Here is a 17,772-nt window from a genome sequence, read left to right as displayed (position 1 = left end):
GCTGGAGCTGCCATTAGTTTGGCCCTTCCTCCTTGAGGACAGAGCATGGCAGACACACACAAGGAAAGACCAGCCCGGAGAGAAAACGCCGGTGAGTCTCGCTTGCAGCCGGTCTGCTGGAGCAAGCCAGGCCCAGCCCTGGCAAACCTGTCCCAGCCTTGGGCTGGTGAGGGCATTGCTATCCATGGCCACTCTGGTCACAGGCTCAGCTGCGAGAGAGCCAGGCACTGAACAGAAGGCAAGAGAGAGAGCAAAGTGCTAAGGTGGGGAAGGATAAGGCTGCCCAAAGGAATGGGGTGACAGCGGGAGCCCACGGAAATGGGATGATAGGAGGTGCCAAAGGGAATGGGGTGACAGCGGGAGCCCACGGAAATGGGGTGATAGGAGGTGCCAAAGGGAATGGGGTGACAGCAGGAGCCCACGGAAATGGGGTGATAGGAGGTGCCCAAGGGAATGGGGTGACAGCAGGAGCCCACAGAAATGGGGTGATAGGAGGTGCCCAAGGGAATGCAGTGACAGCGGGAGCCCATGGAAATGGGGTGACAGGAGGTGCCCAAGGGAATGGGGTGATAGGAGGCGTCCGAGGGAATGGGGTAACAGCAGGAACCCAGGATTCGTATCCCGGGTGGTGGTTGGGCTCGAGCCAGCACCAGTGGGGGCAGCCGTGTCCTCTGGCCTGGGCATGTCTCAGGAGCAGGGCAATGAAGGCCCAATGGGCTCAAGATGGGTCCTGGGGTCACAGGAGGCTGGGGGGCAGTTCTGATGCGGAAACTCGCTCCTTTCACGCCACCAGTTCCCGGCCCTTTGGATCTCGCAGCCTTCTCTGTACGGCCCTGAGAGTGGCACAGCCCCCTCCTCTCGTTATCAGACCTAATTGCCAACCCCCCAGTTCTGGTCCATCGATTCCCGGCTCCAGTTCTAGGTCATGAGACGTGGGCTCCTGGCTTGGAGCTGGAGCCCTGTTTGTTTGGCCCAGTGCAGGCCGGCTGGCTCCCTTTTCGTAATGTCGGTTGTTACAGGGGATTAGTAATTATTTCCGAACCTTTACCCACATTTCCACAATTGTGCTCACAATTCAGGTGGGCCTGCGAGACCTCAGCTCCTCCCACAGGCTCTGCATGGGGTGAAGGCAGACCGGCGTGGGGAGGTATGTGGCTCTGCTGTTGGGAGGGTCAGGCGGAGCATGTGGGGGGAACGGGGGGGCCTGCATGCTGGGGGCATGAGACTCAGGGACTGGGGCTGAGCAAGCTGCTTTTGGGTTGTTGAAGTGCAGCTGAATGCTTAAATTTGCCCCAAACCTACCTCAGCCTTGTTAAAGGGATCAGGATCAACAGAAGGCAAAAAGCAATTGAATTGTCATGGAGTGGGGGGTCAGGTCCGATGCTATTCAGTATCTTCATCGATGCTCAGCTAAGGGGTGCCCCAGGCCCCCACACAGGCTTCAGGGGATTGTACATGCATGCCCATCGCCCCGCCTCCCACCTTCCTCTCTGCTTGGGGAGGTCCCCTCCCTGCCTCCCAGAGGTGGCACTCACTCTGCCTCGTCCTAACCCTAGGTCTATTTCCCCATTGGCTCCGTGCTCCCAGCTCTGGGGCCCCCAAAGAGACCCCAGAGAAATGGCCCTTTCCCAGACGGGCCCTCCCCTCTGATGGGTTCAAGGCCACTGCCTCTCTGGGTAAGTTTTAACCAGTAACACCCCAGCCACGTTTGTTCTAATAACAGCAGGACGTGACCGGCACGCCCAGTCCAGGGCCAGAGAGAATTTGGGAACGAGCAATTGTCTCACAGGCAGAGGTGCTGCTACCCAGCGGGGGACTGGGTGCAGGGTCTGGGCACACGCCTGGGAGGGAGCCCCCACAGCGAGCGGGCCCCGGGGCCCCAACAGCCAAGGCCATTATGCTGTAGCAGGCGCTCTCCAATGGGCCCCGGAGCCCAGCATAAGCCAGTGGGCTAGAGAGGCTGCCGGGCTAGCTCAGCGTTTCTGATGCCCTCAGCTCCCAAATTCCACCCTACAGCTGTGAGGGCAGCAAGCAGCAGGGATAGCTCAGTGGTTTGAGCATGGGCCTGCTAAACCCAGAGTTGTGAGTTCAATCCTTGAGGGGGCCATTTAGGGATCTGGGGCAAAAATTGGGGCTTGGTCCTGCTTTGAGCAGGGGGTCGGACTAGATGACCTCCTGAGGTCCCTTCCACCCCTGGGATTCTATGATTCTATTTAACTGAGCACCTGGCTGGGGCAGCAGCAGCATCATGCCATTCCTGTGGGGAACCCAACCTTGGGCCTGGCCCCAGGGCCTCCCACGGGAGGAAAGACACTCACCACTCTATGTGCTGCCCCAGCCTGGGTGTAGCCCGCGGACCAGAGTGGCAGGGCCTGCTGGAAGCTGGGGCTCCCAAAGGGGGACCTGATGCCCCATGGGAATCCCAGCCTTGGGTGAGCTGCTGCATTCCAGCAGGGGTGATGGGCTGCCCCGTGACAGCATTGTCCCCCCCACGGGAATGGCTGCGTGGGCACACTGGCCTCCCCGCTGGAGAGGCTCACGCAGGATATGTGGGTTAGGCTGTCCTGCTCTCACCCCAGGGCCACAGCCCTTGCCCTGTGTCTGCCCCCAAACAGCTGCAGAGAGGAGACACGCGTTTACAAGGGAGCATTTCCCCCTCTTCAAAACCATTTATTGACCAAAAACATTACAGAACATGGCACAGAAAGTTCTCCCCTCTGTTCCCACCAACCACTCCCATAAGGACGCAGCCTCACCCAGCGCTCCCTCTCGCACCGCGTGCCTGCCAGCTCAGCCGGTAGTGCTCCCATGCCGTGGGCTCTGACGGCACGCTCCATGGGCGGCTTGTACCATGGCTCCGGGGCGGCGTCCCCTTGGCTCCAGGGCCGTGCACGGCCCGTGCAGGGCTGCTGTGGCTCCCAGGCCCGGGGAGCGGGTCTATCTCGTGTGGATGCGGCGGTGTTTGCAGAGGTAGGACCGAAGGCTGAAGCGCTTGCCACACAGCGCACACTCGTGGGGTTTGCCGGCCGCGGCGGCATGGATGCGGCGGTGCTTGCAGAGGTATGAGCGCTGGCTGAAGCACTTGCCACACTGGGGGCACTGGTGGGGCTTCCCCGCCCCGTGGATCCGGCGGTGCTTCACCAGGTACGAGCTGCGGCCGAAGCACTTTCGGCATTCGGGACATTGGAAGGGATTATCCTGCACCAAGGCTGCGGGGGATGGGGGGGTCTCAGCCAGGCCTCCCCCTCGCTCACCCATGACGCATTGAGCCTCTCCAGCCTGGAGACACTGCAGCGCAGCCAGTGCCAGGCTCTGGGCCACGGGACTCTCTGCTCCGTGGCAGGTTTCCCCGTGGACTGTCTGCACTGCACTCAGTGCCGGGTTCTGCTCGGTGCCGTGGCAGGGCTGCCCGTGGACTGTCTGCACTGCACTCAGTGCCGGGCTCTGCTCGGTGCCGTGGCAGGGCTGCCCGTGGACTGTCTGCACTGCACTCAGTGCCGGGTTCTGCTCGGTGCCGTGGCAGGGCTGCCCGTGGACTGTCTGCACTGCACTCAGTGCCGGGTTCTGCTCGGTGCCGTGGCAGGGCTGCCCGTGGACTGTCTGCACTGCACTCAGTGCCGGGCTCTGCTCGGTGCCGTGGCAGGGCTGCCCGTGGACTGTCTGCACTGCACTCAGTGCCGGGCTCTGCTCGGTGCCGTGGCAGGGCTGCCCGTGGACTGTCTGCACTGCACTCAGTGCCGGGTTCTGCTCGGTGCCGTGGCAGGGCTGCCCGTGGACTGTCTGCACTGCACTCAGTGCCGGGTTCTGCTCGGTGCCGTGGCAGGGCTTCCCGTGGACTGTCTGCACTGCACTCAGTGCCGGGTTCTGCTCGGTGCCGTGGCAGGGCTGCCCGTGGACTGTCTGCACTGCACTCAGTGCCGGGTTCTGCTCGGTGCCGTGGCAGGGCTGCCCGTGGACTGTCTGCACTGCACTCAGTGCCGGGCTCTGCTCGGTGCCGTGGCAGGGCTGCCCGTGGACTGTCTGCACTGCATTCAGTGCCGGGCTCTGCTCCGTGCCGTGGCAGGGCTCCCCATGGACTCCCTGCCGGGCAATCAGGCCTGAACTCCCCTCTGTTCCATGGCAGGACTCTCCGTGGACTCTCTGCAGCACAATCAGCTCCAGCCTCTGGGCCGTGGGTCCCTCAGTGCTGTAGCAGGGCTCTGCCTGAATTCTCTGCAGTGCAAACAAGGTTGGGCATTGTGCCACATTACCCTCTGCGCTGTCCCAGGGCTCCGCGTGGACCCTCTGCAAGGCAATCAGCGCCGGGTTCCCTTCTGGGCTGTGGCTGGGCTCCCCGTGGATGCCCTGCAATGCACTCAGGGCTGGGCTCCATTCTTGTCCATGGCAGGGCTCTCCGTGGACACCCGGCAGCGTAGTGAGCACAGGGCTCCAGCCTGCTCTGTGGCCTGGCTCTGCATGGACGCCCTGCAGTGTAGTGAGCATCGGGCTCCACCCTGCTCCGTGGCCTGGCTCTGCATGGACACCCTGCAGTGTAGTGAGCATCGGGCTCCACCCCGGTCCATGGCCTGGCTCTGCGTGGACGCCCTGCAGCGTAGTGAGCACCGGGCTCCACCCTGCTCCGTGGCAGGGTTCCACGTGGACTCCCTGCAATGTAGTTAGCACTGGGCTCCACCTCGCTCCATGGCCTGGCTCTGCGTGGACGCCCTGCAGTGTAGTGAGCACCGGGCTCCACCCCGCTCCGGGGCAGGGCTCTCCATGGACTCCCTGCAGTGCAAACAAGGTTGGGCTCTGTGCCACATTGCCCTCCCCTCCATGGGCAGGCTCCACATGGCTTCTCTGCAGTGTAGTCATCATTGGGCTCCACCCCGCCCCATGGCAGGGCTCTGTATGGACTCCCTGCAGGGTAGTCAGAGCCCAGGTCCTCTCTGCTCCATTGCCGGGCTCCATGTGGACTCCTAGCCCCTCATTCAGCCCCGGGCTCCGCCCCAGTCCATGGCCAGGCTCTGCGTGAACTCCCAGCCCCTCACTCAGCCCCGGGTTCCGCCCCACTCCATGGCCAGGCTCTGTGTGGACTCCCAGCTCCTCACTCAGCCCCGGGCTCCGCCCCACTCTGTGGCCAGGCTCCACGTGGACACCCTGCAGTGTAGTGAGCACCGGGCTCCACCCTGCTCCGTGGCAAGGTTCTCCATGGACTCCCTGCAGTGCAAACAAGGTTGGGCTCTGTGCCACATTGCCCTCCCCTCCATGGGCAGGCTCCACATGGCTTCTCTGCAGCGTAGTCAGAGCCCAGGTCCTCTCTGCTCCATGGCCAGGCTCCGCATGGACTCCCAGCCCCTCATTCAGCCCCAGGCTCCGTACCACTCCATGGCTGGGCTCCACATGAACTCCCCGGCCCTCACTCAGCCCCGTGCTCCGCCCCATGCTGTGGTCAGGCTCCATGTGGACTCCCAGCCCTTCACTCAGCCCCGGGCTCTGCCCCACTCTGTGGCCAGGCTCCCCGTGGACTTCCCGGCCCTCACTCACTCCGTGGTCAGGCTCTGTGTGGACTCCCAGCCCCTCACTCAGCCCCGGGCTCCGCCCCACTCCGTGGCCAGGCTCCGTGTGGACTCCCAGCCCCTCACTCAGCCCCACTCCGTGGCCAGGCTCCCCGTGGACTCCCTGCAGCGCACTCGGCACCGGGCTGCCCTCCCTTCCATGGCTGGCTTCCGTATGGACTCTCTGATGCTGCAGGAGCCGTGAGGCCCGGCTGAAGCCGCGGCCACACTGGGGGCAGTGGTGGGGACGCTCCCCCGTGTGCATGAGCTGGTGTCGGAGCAGGTCTGAGCGCCACAGGAAGCCCTTCCCACAGTCCCCACAGCTGTGGGGTTTGTCTCCAGTGTGGTTCCTCTGGTGGGAGCTCAGCTTGGAGCGGCGGCTGAAACTCTTTCCGCAGGTGGCACACGTGTGGGGCGGCCCCCCTGCAGCTGCGCTCTGGGGCACAGTGATGTCCCGCAGGGGGCTGCCCCCTTGCCTCCCCGGCGGGGGGTCATAGCGGCTGTTCTTACCCTGCCTCCTCCGTGGAGGGTTCCTCCTCACTGCCCGGTGCTGGCTTCCGCCAGCTCTGCCCTGCTCCGGGATCCAGGGAATGTTCTCTCCAGCACTTCTCTGGAACGGCCCCTCTGGCTCCAGCATCCCTGCTATGCCTGGCTCCAGCATTTCCTGCTTTACAGCCCTCACAGCACTTCTCAAGAAGGGCCTCTCCGACTCCGACATCCCTGTTACGCCTGGCTCCGGCATCTCCTGCTTTGTAGCCCTCACAGCGCTTCTCAGGAACGGCCCCTCTGGCTCCAATGTCTCCTGCTTTACAGCCCTCACTGTGCTTCTCAAGAATGGCCCCTCTGGCTCCAGCACCCCTGCTACGCCTGGCTCCTGCACCTCCTGCTTTACAGTCCTCACCGTGCTTCTCAGGAAGCGCCCCTCCGGCTCCAGCATCCCTCCTACGCCTGGCTTCACCATGTCCTGCTTTCCAGCCCTCACAGCGCTTCTCAGGAATGGTCCCTCCGGCTCCAGCATCCCTGCTATGCCTGGCTTCGGCATCTCCTGCTTTCCAGCCCTCACAGCGCTTCTCAGGAAGGGCCCCTGCGGCTCCAGCTTTACCGCTTCATCAACTGCTGGGAAACAGAGCGCAACCAGAGGTGAGTTCCAGCCTCAGCCGGGCAACCACCTGGGTGCAGCCAGGAGGGCCCACGCGATCATGTAATCTGACCTCCTGCGTAGCCCAGGCCCGAGACCTGCCCGGAATCAATCCCGATTTGAACCAGAGCAGCCCTTTAAGAGAACCATCCCATCTTGCCTGGAAAATTGTTAGTGATGGAGAACACCACCACTCCTGGTAAATGCTTTCAATGGTTAATTACTCACTGTCAAAAGGCACACCTTCTTTCCAGTCTGGACATGCCTAGCTTCAGTGTCCAGCCACTGGCTTGCGTTAGACCTTCAACTGCTAGAATCCCAAGGGATTCCCCCTCCCCTGATCCATCCCATGCGGCTCACACCCCACTAGGCAGGGCTCCCGCACCATCACCCCCTCCCCTGGGCCCAGAGCCCATTATCAAATATTTGTTCCCCCTGTGTAGGTGCGTACAGACTGTGGTCAAGTCATCCCTGAATCTTCTCTTTGTTAAGCTACAGAGATCGAGCTCCAGGGATCTATCGCTGTAAGGCAGATTTTCTATCCTTTCCTCAGTCTCGTGGCTCTTCTCCGACCCCTCTCCAACTCATCAACCTCCTTCCTCAACTGTGGGCCCCAGAACTGGACCCAGCAGCAGTTACCCCAGTGCCAAGTACAGAGGGCTCACTCACCACTGGGATCGCTGTAGGGCTGCAGCTCCAGCACCCACACATTCTCCCCTTCCACCCAGGACGCCGGGTCTGGCAGGGGGACAGAGCATCCTTCTGGAGGAAGCAAAGAGATGAGGTCAGGGAGACCTCCTGGAGAGCCCTGGAAACGGGAGGGTGGCACCACCCTGTATCTGGGGGAGTCCCAGGGTGACTGTCATTGCCTGGAGGTTCCCGCTGCACCACGGGAAGCCCTCGGGAGGCCAATTCCAATAGCCCCTCATTGAGGGGGCTGCGCTGGGTGCCCCCTACTGAGAATCCCAAGGGATTCCCCCTCCCCTGATCCATCCCATGCGGCTCACACCCCACTAGGCAGGATTCCCGTACCATCACCCCCTCCCCTGGGGCAGACTCACCTGCAGCTCGCTGAGAGTCCCTTCCCGGAGCGGGCTCTGCCGCAGCCATGAGTGAACCCGGACGTGGCTCTGCAGCCTGCCAGGGTGAGAAAGGCAGTCAGTGGGGGAGTGCGGGCGGGGGTGGGGGGTGGGGGGGTGTGCTTCTCCCCATTCCCTGCCCCTGGACCTGGTATCTGTGTCACTGGGGAAACATTTGGTCACTCTCCAGCCAATAGACATGGCAGGGAAAGAACTGGAGCAGCCAGCGCCCCCAGCGACGGAGCCCGAGGTGCCCCCCAACGGGGCCCTGAGAAACCCACCAGCCAGGCCCCAGCCCCGAAAACACAGCCCCCCACCTCCAGCCAGCCCCAGAGAGACTCCTGCAGCCAGCCCCCCCAACATTCTGATATTCCAGCACCCACCCAACCCTAACACCACCCCACACACTCAGCAACCCCCCACCCCTCACCCAGACTGCCCAGCCCCTCTGCCCCAAAAACCCAGCCCCCTCCCAGGCTGTGCCCAGCCTCGCACCTGCCCCAAACATCCAGCTATCCACACCCTGCACCCAGCCCCCACACTGAACCCAGCCCCCCCATGCTGCACCCGGCCTGCCGAGCCCCCCCACTACACCTAGCCCCCAGTCCCCGCACACTGCACCCAGCCTGCCCTGCCCTGCCCAGCCCCCCCACTACACCTAGCCCCCAGATACCGAGGCCCCCCCGCTGCACCCAGCCTGCCCATCCCCCCATTCTGCACCCAGCCCCCCCCACCGCTGCACCCAATCTATCCTGCTCAGCCCCCCCCAACATTGTACCCAGTCCCCCCCGACTGCACCCAGGGCCCCCCCACGCTTTACCCAGCCTGCGCAGCCCCCCGAATGGCTCCCAGGTCCCCGGCCCAGCCCCCCACGCTGCGCCCAGCCCCCGCTGCTCCGCCGCCGGGTGCAATTACCGGGTGAGCGGGAGGCTCCGCGGCGGGCCCGGGCTCAGCGACCCCCGGGCAGCCCCAGCGCCGTCCGGGGCGGGGTCCACCTGGAGCTTCACCCCCCCGGCCCCACGGGACCCTCCCGCCGCCAGCCCCGGGGACTCCGCCCTGTGCCCCATAGCCGGCCCCACGGGACCCTCCCCCGGGGCGGGCCCAGAGCTGGTCCGGCCCCGGGGCCTGCAGGGGAGCCCGGCCCCTGCCCGTAAATGCAGCCCCCGCCCTGCTATGCCCATTTCCCCACAGCCCCCTCACCCCCAGCATCCCCTTCACCCCGGCCCTCCTGCACCCCCACGTACCCCTCCACCTGCCCCCCATTCGCCCCGGCCCTCCTGCACCCCCAGGTCCCCCCTGCACCCCTCCACCTGCCCCCCGTTCGCCCCGGCCCTCCTGCACCCCCACATCCCCCCCGCACCCCTCCACCTGCCCCCCATTCGCCCCGGCCCTCCTGCACCCCCACGTCCCCCCGCACCCCTCCACCTGCCCCCCGTTCACCCCAGCCCTCCTGCACCCCCACATCCCCCCCGCACCCCTCCACCTGCCCCCCGTTCGCCCCGGCCCTCCTGCACCCCCACCTCCCCCCCCGCACCCCTCCACCTGCCCCCCGTTCGCCCCGGCCCTCCTGCACCCCCACCTCCCCCCCGCACCCCTCCACCTGCCCCCCATTCGCCCTGGCCCTCCTGCACCCCCACCTCCCTCCATTCCCCACAGCGCCAAGAAGCAGCCCTGACCTGTCCAACACTCACCCTGGCAGACCAGCGGCCGCCCATGCCAGGCACTGCACAGACACAGACCAGATGGTCCCTGCTGCCCCACGAGCCACTCTGGATTCACTCCTAAAGCTCTGGAGTCTCCCCCAACAGCCTATTATTACTCAGATCCCCCGGGGATTCGCAGAGGCCCTGCACTGAAAAGGAAGGAAATCATGCTCCCAGGACGCCGAATGGAAGGCAGCTAGGTGAGGTGCATGCCCCGGAGTGAAGCAGAGAGCTGGACATGGAATTCACAGGCCGCGCCCTGTTGGGAACAGAATCCAGACCCCTGCCTTGCACATATGGGAACGCTGCAGCCCATGTAGGAGGAGACTAAGGGCCCCCTCCCCCCAGTGCTAGGCACTGTACAAGCGCAGGACAAAACACCCATCCCTGATGGACCAGCCAGGCTGATGGGGGAGCACAAGGAGACGATGTGACGATGGGCAGCCACCTCGGCACACCAGCCGCTGAACCCTTGTTGAGTTTATTGTAGGCTTTTTCTGCCAGTTTCCTAGAACTAGTGGACTAAAGATCCCGGCAGGCTGCATGTATGAAAGGCAGGTGATCAATCCACACCCCTCCCTGTCTCTTCCCCACCCTTTTCCCATTTGACTTGGAGTTCCTCTTTTTTCTATACTTGAATACAGGGCTGGGAATATTGTCATGGGAATCCAAGTATAGTGTCAATAGCTGGAGGCCAGATTCGTAAAGGTATTTAGGCACCGAAGGCACCTGGGGATTTTTAAATACCTTTACAGATCTGGTCCGGGGTCTCTTCTTTTTTCTGGCATAGAGTTTTTTTTGTCCTTGGCATGTTCTACGTGTTGACACCTGGAATGGGTTTGGTTTGGTACAAGAAAAAGACGGGAAAAGTTTAACAGATGATAAAAATGTTTATTGAAGGCCTCACAGCAAAGGAGAGCTTGAAGGAGAGGTCTGATGGCAAATCCACAGGACACAAGATTGGCAGGGACCTCTGGGGCATGAAGTCCAGGCCCTGCTGTCGCAGAAACCACATCCCCTACTCCCACCCCGTGTGGATGATCCAATTTCACATAATGAAAGTGCAGCTTAAATCTGTTCCTTCTTGAGGTGGGGCAGGGCTACGCCTCACAGCTACCCCAATAGCAACGGCTGTTTGGGGGTGATGTTGTATGACATTTCTCTACTAGCAAAGCGGTTCAAGTGGCAAAAGCACTCTTTGCTGGTATCGCTCATTTCACACCCTGAGCCAATATAAGTTATATCAGCAAAAACATTTTCACACTGGAATAGCTGGGGTTTTTTCTTCGTATGGCCACGGTTAAGGGGTGACTTGATCCCGGTCTATAAATACCTACAGAGGAACCAGGAATGTGACAGCAGACGGCTCTTCAGTCTAGCAGACAAACATCTAACAAGAGCCAGTGGCTGGAAGTTGAGGCCAGACAAAGGCAGAGTGCTGCACATCTTTAATGGAGAGGATAATTAACCATTGCAACAACCTCCCAGGGCTTGTGGCGGATTCTCCATCCCTGGCAATTTTAAAATCAAGATAGGATGTTTTTCTAAAAGAGCTGCTCGAGTTCAAATAGGAATTGATTCAGGGATGTTCTCTGGCCTGGGTTCTACAGGAGGTCAGACAAGATGATCACAGGGCCTTAAAATCTACAAATGAATTAACACTCCCAAGTGTAGACCTGGTTTTAAGCAAAACCAAAATGAGGCGGATTTGAACCCAAGTCAGAGCATCCACACCACCCATTGCACCGTGAAACCCCAGCGGTAGTGATGCTGGCAGGACAGTCTGTGACGGTTGCGTGGCCGGAAGTGAAGCGAGCCAGACGAGATCCTTCAGGAATGGAAATCCAGGAAAAGAGTGTCTGCCATTCCCACAAGTGACAACGAATCGGAAGGGCTGGAGGGACTTTGAAGAGCAAACAGGCAAGGCTAGCAAACCAAACAAGAAATTCTCTCAGGAGCAGGAATCATAGAATATCAGGGTTGGAAGGGACCCCAGAAGGTCATCTAGTCCAACCCCCTGCTCAAAGCAGGACCAATTCCCAGTTAAATCATCCCAGCCAGGGCTTTGTCAAGCCTGACCTTAAAAACCTCTAAGGAAGGAGATTCTACCACCTCCCTAGGTAACGCATTCCAGTGTTTCACCACCCTCTTAGTGAAAAAGTTTTTCCTAATATCCAATCTAAACCTCCCCCACTGCAACTTGAGACCATTACTCCTCGTTCTGTCATCTGCTACCATTGAGAACAGTCTAGAGCCATCCTCTTTGGAACCCCCTTTCAGGTAGTTGAAAGCAGCTATCAAATCCCCCCTCATTCTTCTCTTCTGCAGGCTAAACAATCCCAGCTCCCTCAGCCTCTCCTCATAACTCATGTGTTCCAGTCCCCTAATCATTTTTGTTGCCCTTCGCTGGACTCTCTCCAATTTATCCACATCCTTCTTGAAGTGTGGGGCCCAAAACTGGACACAGTACTCCAGATGAGGCCTCACCAATGTCGAATAGAGGGGAACGATCACGTCCCTCGATCTGCTCGCTATGCCCCTACTTATACATCCCAAAATGCCATTGGCCTTCTTGGCAACAAGGGCACACTGCTGACTCATATCCAGCTTCTCGTCCACTGTCACCCCTAGGTCCTTTTCTGCAGAACTGCTGCCTAGCCATTCGGTCCCTAGTCTGTAGCTGTGCATTGGGTTCTTCCGTCCTAAGTGCAGGACCCTGCACTTATCCTTATTGAACCTCATCAGATTCCTTTTGGCCCAATCTTCCAATTGGTCTAGGTCCTTCTGTATCCTATCCCTCCCCTCCAGCGTATCTACCACTCCTCCCAGTTTAGTATCATCCGCAAATTTGCTGAGAGTGCAATCCACACCATCCTCCAGATCATTTATGAAGATATTGAATAAAACCGGCCCCAGGACCGACCCTTGGGGCACTCCACTTGATACCGGCTGCCAACTAGACATGGAGCCATTGATCACTACCCATTGAGCCCGACAATTTAGCCAGCTTTCTACCCACCTTATAGTGCATTCATCCAGCCCATATTTCCTTAACTTGCTGACAAGAATACTATGGGAGACCGTGTCAAAAGCTTTGCTAAAGTCAAGAAACAATACATCCACTGCTTTCCCTTCATCCACAGAACCAGTAATCTCATCATAAAAGGCGATTAGATTAGTCAGGCATGACCTTCCCTTGGTGAATCCATGCTGGCTGTTCCTGATCACTTTCCTCTCATGCAAGTGCTTCAGGATTGATTCTTTGAGGACCTGCTCCATGATTTTTCCAGGGACTGAGGTGAGGCTGACTGGCCTGTAGTTCCCAGGATCTTCCTTCTTCCCTTTTTTAAAGATTGGCACTACATTAGCCTTTTTCCAGTCATCCGGGACTTCCCCGGTTCGCCACGAGTTTTCAAAGATAATGGCCAGTGGCTCTGCAATCACAGCCGCCAATTCCTTCAGCACTCTCGGATGCAACTCGTCCGGCCCCATGGACTTGTGCACGTCCAGCTTTTCTAAATAGTCCCTAACCGCCTCTATCTCCACAGAGGGCTGGCCATCTCTTCCGCATTTTGTGATGCCCAGCGCAGCAGTCTGGGAGCTGACCTTGAAGCCTGCAAGGAACTTGGCAGGGCCTGAGGGAAGATAAAGACGTGGCCGAGAAGGTACGGGCACGTCTACACTATGGAAACTAAACAGCGCAGCCCCATAGGGTAGACGCAGCCTTCACCTACAGGAGTTTTTCTGCAGTGTAGGAACATTCCCTCCCTGAACACCACTAGCCACCTTCCACTGGCAGAGCTGTGTCTGCACTGGGGGGGCTGTCAGCAAAGGGAAGTTGGGGTGTTTTTTCACACCCCTGACCGACCAAGCTATGCCAGTGTATCATTTCAGTTAGAGCAGACCTAACTAACAAGACCCAGCCCTTACCATCCATCAGTCCCAAAGAACGGTGCAGCATTATCCCCATTTTACAGATAGGGAAACTCAGGCCCAGAGAAGAATGTGACGGAACTTACCCACAGCTGGGAACAGAGCCTAAGGGCCAGCCTGTGCGCTGGCCACCAGGCCACACCAATTTCTCTGCATCACCCTGCGCCCCAGAGGATGTCGGGAAGATACAGCTGAGGTGCTGTCAGGTTCGCGGGGCGTCAGGAGAGCAGCAGGGGTGCAACCACAAGTCCTGCAGGAACTGGAGCCTTCAGCAGCCTCGTTAGCTACCTTCACATCCCTCCACGGAACTCTCCTGGGCTGTGAGCCCTACAAAAAACCAGACAGGCCCCTGGTGAGCTGAGCCTAGTGCACATCCTGCTGACCTCCTTGTCCTCCCACATTGCTCAGTATCCATCTCTTGGCCTGTGCCTTGCACTTGGACTGTGAGCTTCTGGGGGCAGGGGCAGAGCTCGTTCTCTGTGCAGCACCTACCACGACTGGGGTCCTTCCACACTACAGTAATACACAGAAGGGGCTGAGCTACTGGGACCTGGCTGTCGTGTGGCCCCCCCGACCACCAGAACATATTGCCCCTGTCCCAGGTGCACGAAGGAGAAGAGTCTTCCCATTAGCATTATGTAGTACCACACGTAAATTGTGTCAGTAGCATAAATGACATCCCGCCCCGGCACACAGCCTAGCGAAGGGACCCAGGAAGGCAGATGTTGCTGCGTTTCGCAGAGACACAAACCCCAACTTCTGCCCTTCCCAGCATTGGCATGGCTCATGGTAGGGCAGCAGCAAGTTGTGCCAGCAAATGGTGTCAGCAGCGGAAACGGAGAACGGCTGCTGAATGTCTGACTTTAGAGAAAAACTGAATCATCCACAACAGAGGAGGAGGGCTTTGAATATTCTGGGCCATTGGGAGCTGAAGGGAGCCCTGCACTTTAATCCCTGGTACTATTCATCAGTAGATCTCAAAGCACTTCAGAGCATGATTCCCATTTAATGAATGGGGAAACTGAGGCACAAAAAGGGGAAAATTAGTTGCCCAAGCAAACCCAAGCAGGAGGGGCAGAGCCAGGAAGACAACCCAGGTCTCAACAGTCCCAGTCCATTGCTCTATCCACTCGGCCACACTGCTCTGAAGAGAATCCCCCCGAGATAAATGCACACCTAGAGTTCACCCATCCATGGAACTCCTCCAGCTGCAGCAATCTGAACGTCAGCGGCTGTGAGGATGTGCTTGACAGCAGATTGGACAAAGATTCTATGAAGTCTACCATCTCGACCAGTTAGTATGCTACAGAAGATAGAGACCAGCATAAGAGAGTTCTCTGTATCTATTTCCAATGCAGCCATCGTTACGATGTTTTAACTAAAAAGTGTGAAAAAGGAAGGAAACGATACTTTTGTTTAGCAGCAGAAATAAACTAGGTAAGAAAAGCAAGGGGGTTTTTGCAAAGCTTTTTATTCCTTAGAAACATTTACTAAATGGTGTCGTAACTAAGCAGCGAAAACCATATATACAAATCCTCATAAAAAACTTAGGCATTGACCTACTGCTTTATGTTGGCATTTCAGTGTCCTGGCAGAGTTCTCCGTAGATTCAGCAAATGGCAAAAAAACATATAAGGTGAGTAAGTGGTTTATTTTGTCACCTTTGTAAAAGTTTCTTTTTTGAACCATTATAACATAATAATTCTATGGCCTGCGCTCTACGTTTTTATAAAGTACTTTATTAACTCAGAGGTGGTACCTAGCCCGTCCTAAGACTAATTCACACAGAACAAAATGTCATTTAATGTCAGCTAAAGGTCTCTGTCCCCATTTTATACAATCACTAAGAAACTGGAAAACTACAAAGTAAGTGAAGGACATCTTCAACCTCCCATTTCTTACTCCCAAAAGAGGATGACACTGGATTTTCCACAATAGTCTAACGACCCTTCCATTTTAAACTGTCTAAGGTCTTTAAAAACAAGGTATTTTCCACCAAACACCCCATTTCCCATGTTGTCTTAGCCCAACAGATATTAAGGCCAAAGGGCCATTCTGACCCTGCACAGCACAGGCCGGAGAATCACCCACTGATTCCTTCACCATGTCCAGACTAGAGCAGATCCCTTAGAAAGGCAGCCATCTTCATGCAAACGCTTCAAGTGCTGGAGAATGCACCGCAGCCCTTGGTAAATTGTTGCAATGGTTACTCACCCTCAGTGAAAAATTTCCACCTTCTCTCTCATCTGAATTTTTCCAGCTTCAGCATCTGGCCACTGGATCCTGCTCTGACTTCCCCTGCTGGGTTGAAAAGCCCTCTACTCAGGCTTTCGACCCCAGATTGGTACTTAGAGATCACGATCGCACACCCACTTCACTTTCTCGTGGACAAATGAAAGTGATGAGGCTCTCATGTTTTCAACCTCTATCTGGTGTTTTCCTCGAATTCCCAGTTCCTGGAGTCATGTGATTATTGGCTAAGACATTGAGTCTGCTTTTTGGTAAACCAGACGGATCTAGCTCTTTATGTTGGTCACTCAAGGGCATTTTCTCCAGCCCTCAAACTCTGCAGGTCTCTTCCCTGCATCCTCTCCAATGTATCACCCCCCTGTTAGAATGTGTACACCAGAATTAGGCACAGGTTTCCAGCCTCCCAGTGCCACCCCTGGAGGTGAAATTCCTTCCCAGCTCAGTACAGCCGTGTATGTTCCACATCCAAGGATTGCACGACCCCTCGTGCCATGGCACTGCACTGGTAGCTTGTGTCCAGCTGCTTGTCCGCTGTGCCCCCTAGATCCTTTCCCATCACTGCTGCCCAATAGACAGCCCCCCGAGCCACCCCGGCACTGAGGCAAAGGGACGCCCCGTGATGGTGGGCGGGGGGTCACTAACCAATCACTGTTTATGGGGCTGGGAACCAGGGGCTGACCCCCCCAAACTTTTCCCAAGGGGAGAGCAGCTGTGACCACCTCCTACCTGGCCCCAGAGAGGGCCAGGCATGGGGGGCTCCACAGGGTGCCACTTCATAGGCCCCATACTGCTCATGGCAGCACCAGGGCCATTCCACATGGCGGCACCCCTGCGCCAACCAACCGCACCAGGGCAGGTTAACCCCTTCCTCACCTGGACAGTCGCCACATGGCATCTCCCCTTCCTCACAGCTCTGTGACCACCTCCCTGCACTCTCTCTGGAAAGTCAGGGCCACCTGGGACGGGGAGAGCCTGTCTGAGGGAAGGAGACAGGCCAGGTCACGCCTGAGACCCTTCCATGCCCGTACCAGGGCCTCGGGGAAAGCCAGACCTTGTAGGGGGTGGGGGGCTGTGCGCTATGTCTGGGATTTGGGCATCCCAGCGCTTGGGGGGGCAGGGCAGCGGGCGGTGCTCAGATAACTCTCCCAGCCAGAACAGCCCATGGGGCGGAGGCTGCTCGGGGTGCAGGGGCCAGGAGCATTCTGGGAGGGGGACCCCATGGAAAGCCCTGGGGCCAACGGGGGGCTGTTACCAGCTACATCTCTGAGCCCCTCCCCAGTGGCAGAGGGGGAGTGGGTGGCTCTAGCAGGGGGCTGAGCCCTGTCAGGGGTTGGGCTGCCAGGGGTGTCTGGTCCGGGCAGTCCCCTACTGCTGGGGCTGTGTCGTGCAGCGCCGGGACACTACCTGCCCTTCCCCAGGCACAGGGGCCCCGGCCCCGATCCCCTGCCCGATCCCGGGTGCCGCCCCCCGCGGCTCCCCCAGTTACCGGGGCCCCTGGGCTGGCCCCGTGGGGCCCCGGGCGCAGCCGGCTCGGTGCGCGCTGGGCGGAGCGGGACGTGGGGCAGCGAGCGCCGCCGCCTGCGCTCCGGAGCCAGCCCCCTCTGGCGGCGCCTGCTCCCGGCTGGGCCCTGCCCAGGGCTGCCCCACAGGGGCCCCCGAAGAGTGAGGCTGCTGGGGGCTGTTACTGCCCCCTGCCCCAAAGACCTGTTGGGGTTGGCCCTGCTTTGAGCAGGGGGTTGGACTAAATGGCCTCCTGAGGTCCCTTCCAACCCTGAGATTCTATGATTCTATTACACTGGTGTCAATCGGGAGTAATCCCATTGGATCCATCTGCCAGAGCTGTGAATTGCTCTGCTGGCTGGAAGAACAGCTTATTATAGCCATTTCACACATGGGGAAACTGAGGCACGGGGCGACCTGAAGTGACTCCCCAAGGTCACACAGGATGTCTGTGGCAGGGACAGGATGTTATACCCCAGAGTCCTGAGTGTCCCCCCTCCATCCTAGCTCTGACCAGCAGCAAGCCAGCTCCTGTTCTAGCCACTAGCCCTCACTCCCCTCCAGAGCCAGGGACAGAAGCCAGGGGTCCTGATGGGTGGCCAGCAACCCTGGCTGGACTGGGCGAGGCTCTCCCC

The 17,772-nt window shown here is 58.9% G+C and overlaps 1 protein-coding gene across 16 annotated transcripts; it reads right to left on the bottom strand.

Moving 5' to 3' along the window:
- Positions 1-2,635: 2,635 nt before the first annotated feature.
- Positions 2,636-17,191, bottom strand: LOC140897415 (uncharacterized). 16 transcript variants are annotated; one of them, XM_073310090.1, is made up of 8 exons: positions 17,124-17,191; positions 15,602-16,613; positions 14,564-14,765; positions 13,474-13,714; positions 9,443-9,603; positions 7,734-7,809; positions 7,342-7,434; positions 2,636-6,650 (listed from the first exon to the last, which is right to left on the bottom strand). In XM_073310090.1, exons 5-8 carry the CDS (start codon positions 9,464-9,466, stop codon positions 2,938-2,940), a joined length of 3,906 nt encoding a protein of 1,301 aa, XP_073166191.1. In that variant the 5' UTR covers positions 9,467-9,603; positions 13,474-13,714; positions 14,564-14,765; positions 15,602-16,613; positions 17,124-17,191; the 3' UTR covers positions 2,636-2,937. The 16 variants fall into 16 exon arrangements, 14 of the variants coding, with proteins under 14 accessions (XP_073166191.1, XP_073166188.1, XP_073166192.1 ...); XM_073310087.1 differs by lacking the exon at positions 17,124-17,191 and adding an exon at positions 14,951-14,986 and having other exon boundaries at positions 15,602-17,112; XM_073310091.1 differs by lacking the exon at positions 17,124-17,191 and adding an exon at positions 14,951-14,986 and having other exon boundaries at positions 14,564-14,690; positions 15,602-17,112.
- Between the last annotated feature and the right edge of the window lie 581 nt (positions 17,192-17,772).

Source organism: Lepidochelys kempii, chromosome 13 (genome assembly GCF_965140265.1).
Source record: "Lepidochelys kempii isolate rLepKem1 chromosome 13, rLepKem1.hap2, whole genome shotgun sequence".
In the NCBI taxonomy this organism is placed as follows: Eukaryota; Metazoa; Chordata; order Testudines; family Cheloniidae; genus Lepidochelys; species Lepidochelys kempii.
The sequence above is the reverse complement of the archived record's forward strand: the minus strand, read 5'-3'. Positions and strand labels throughout refer to the sequence as shown.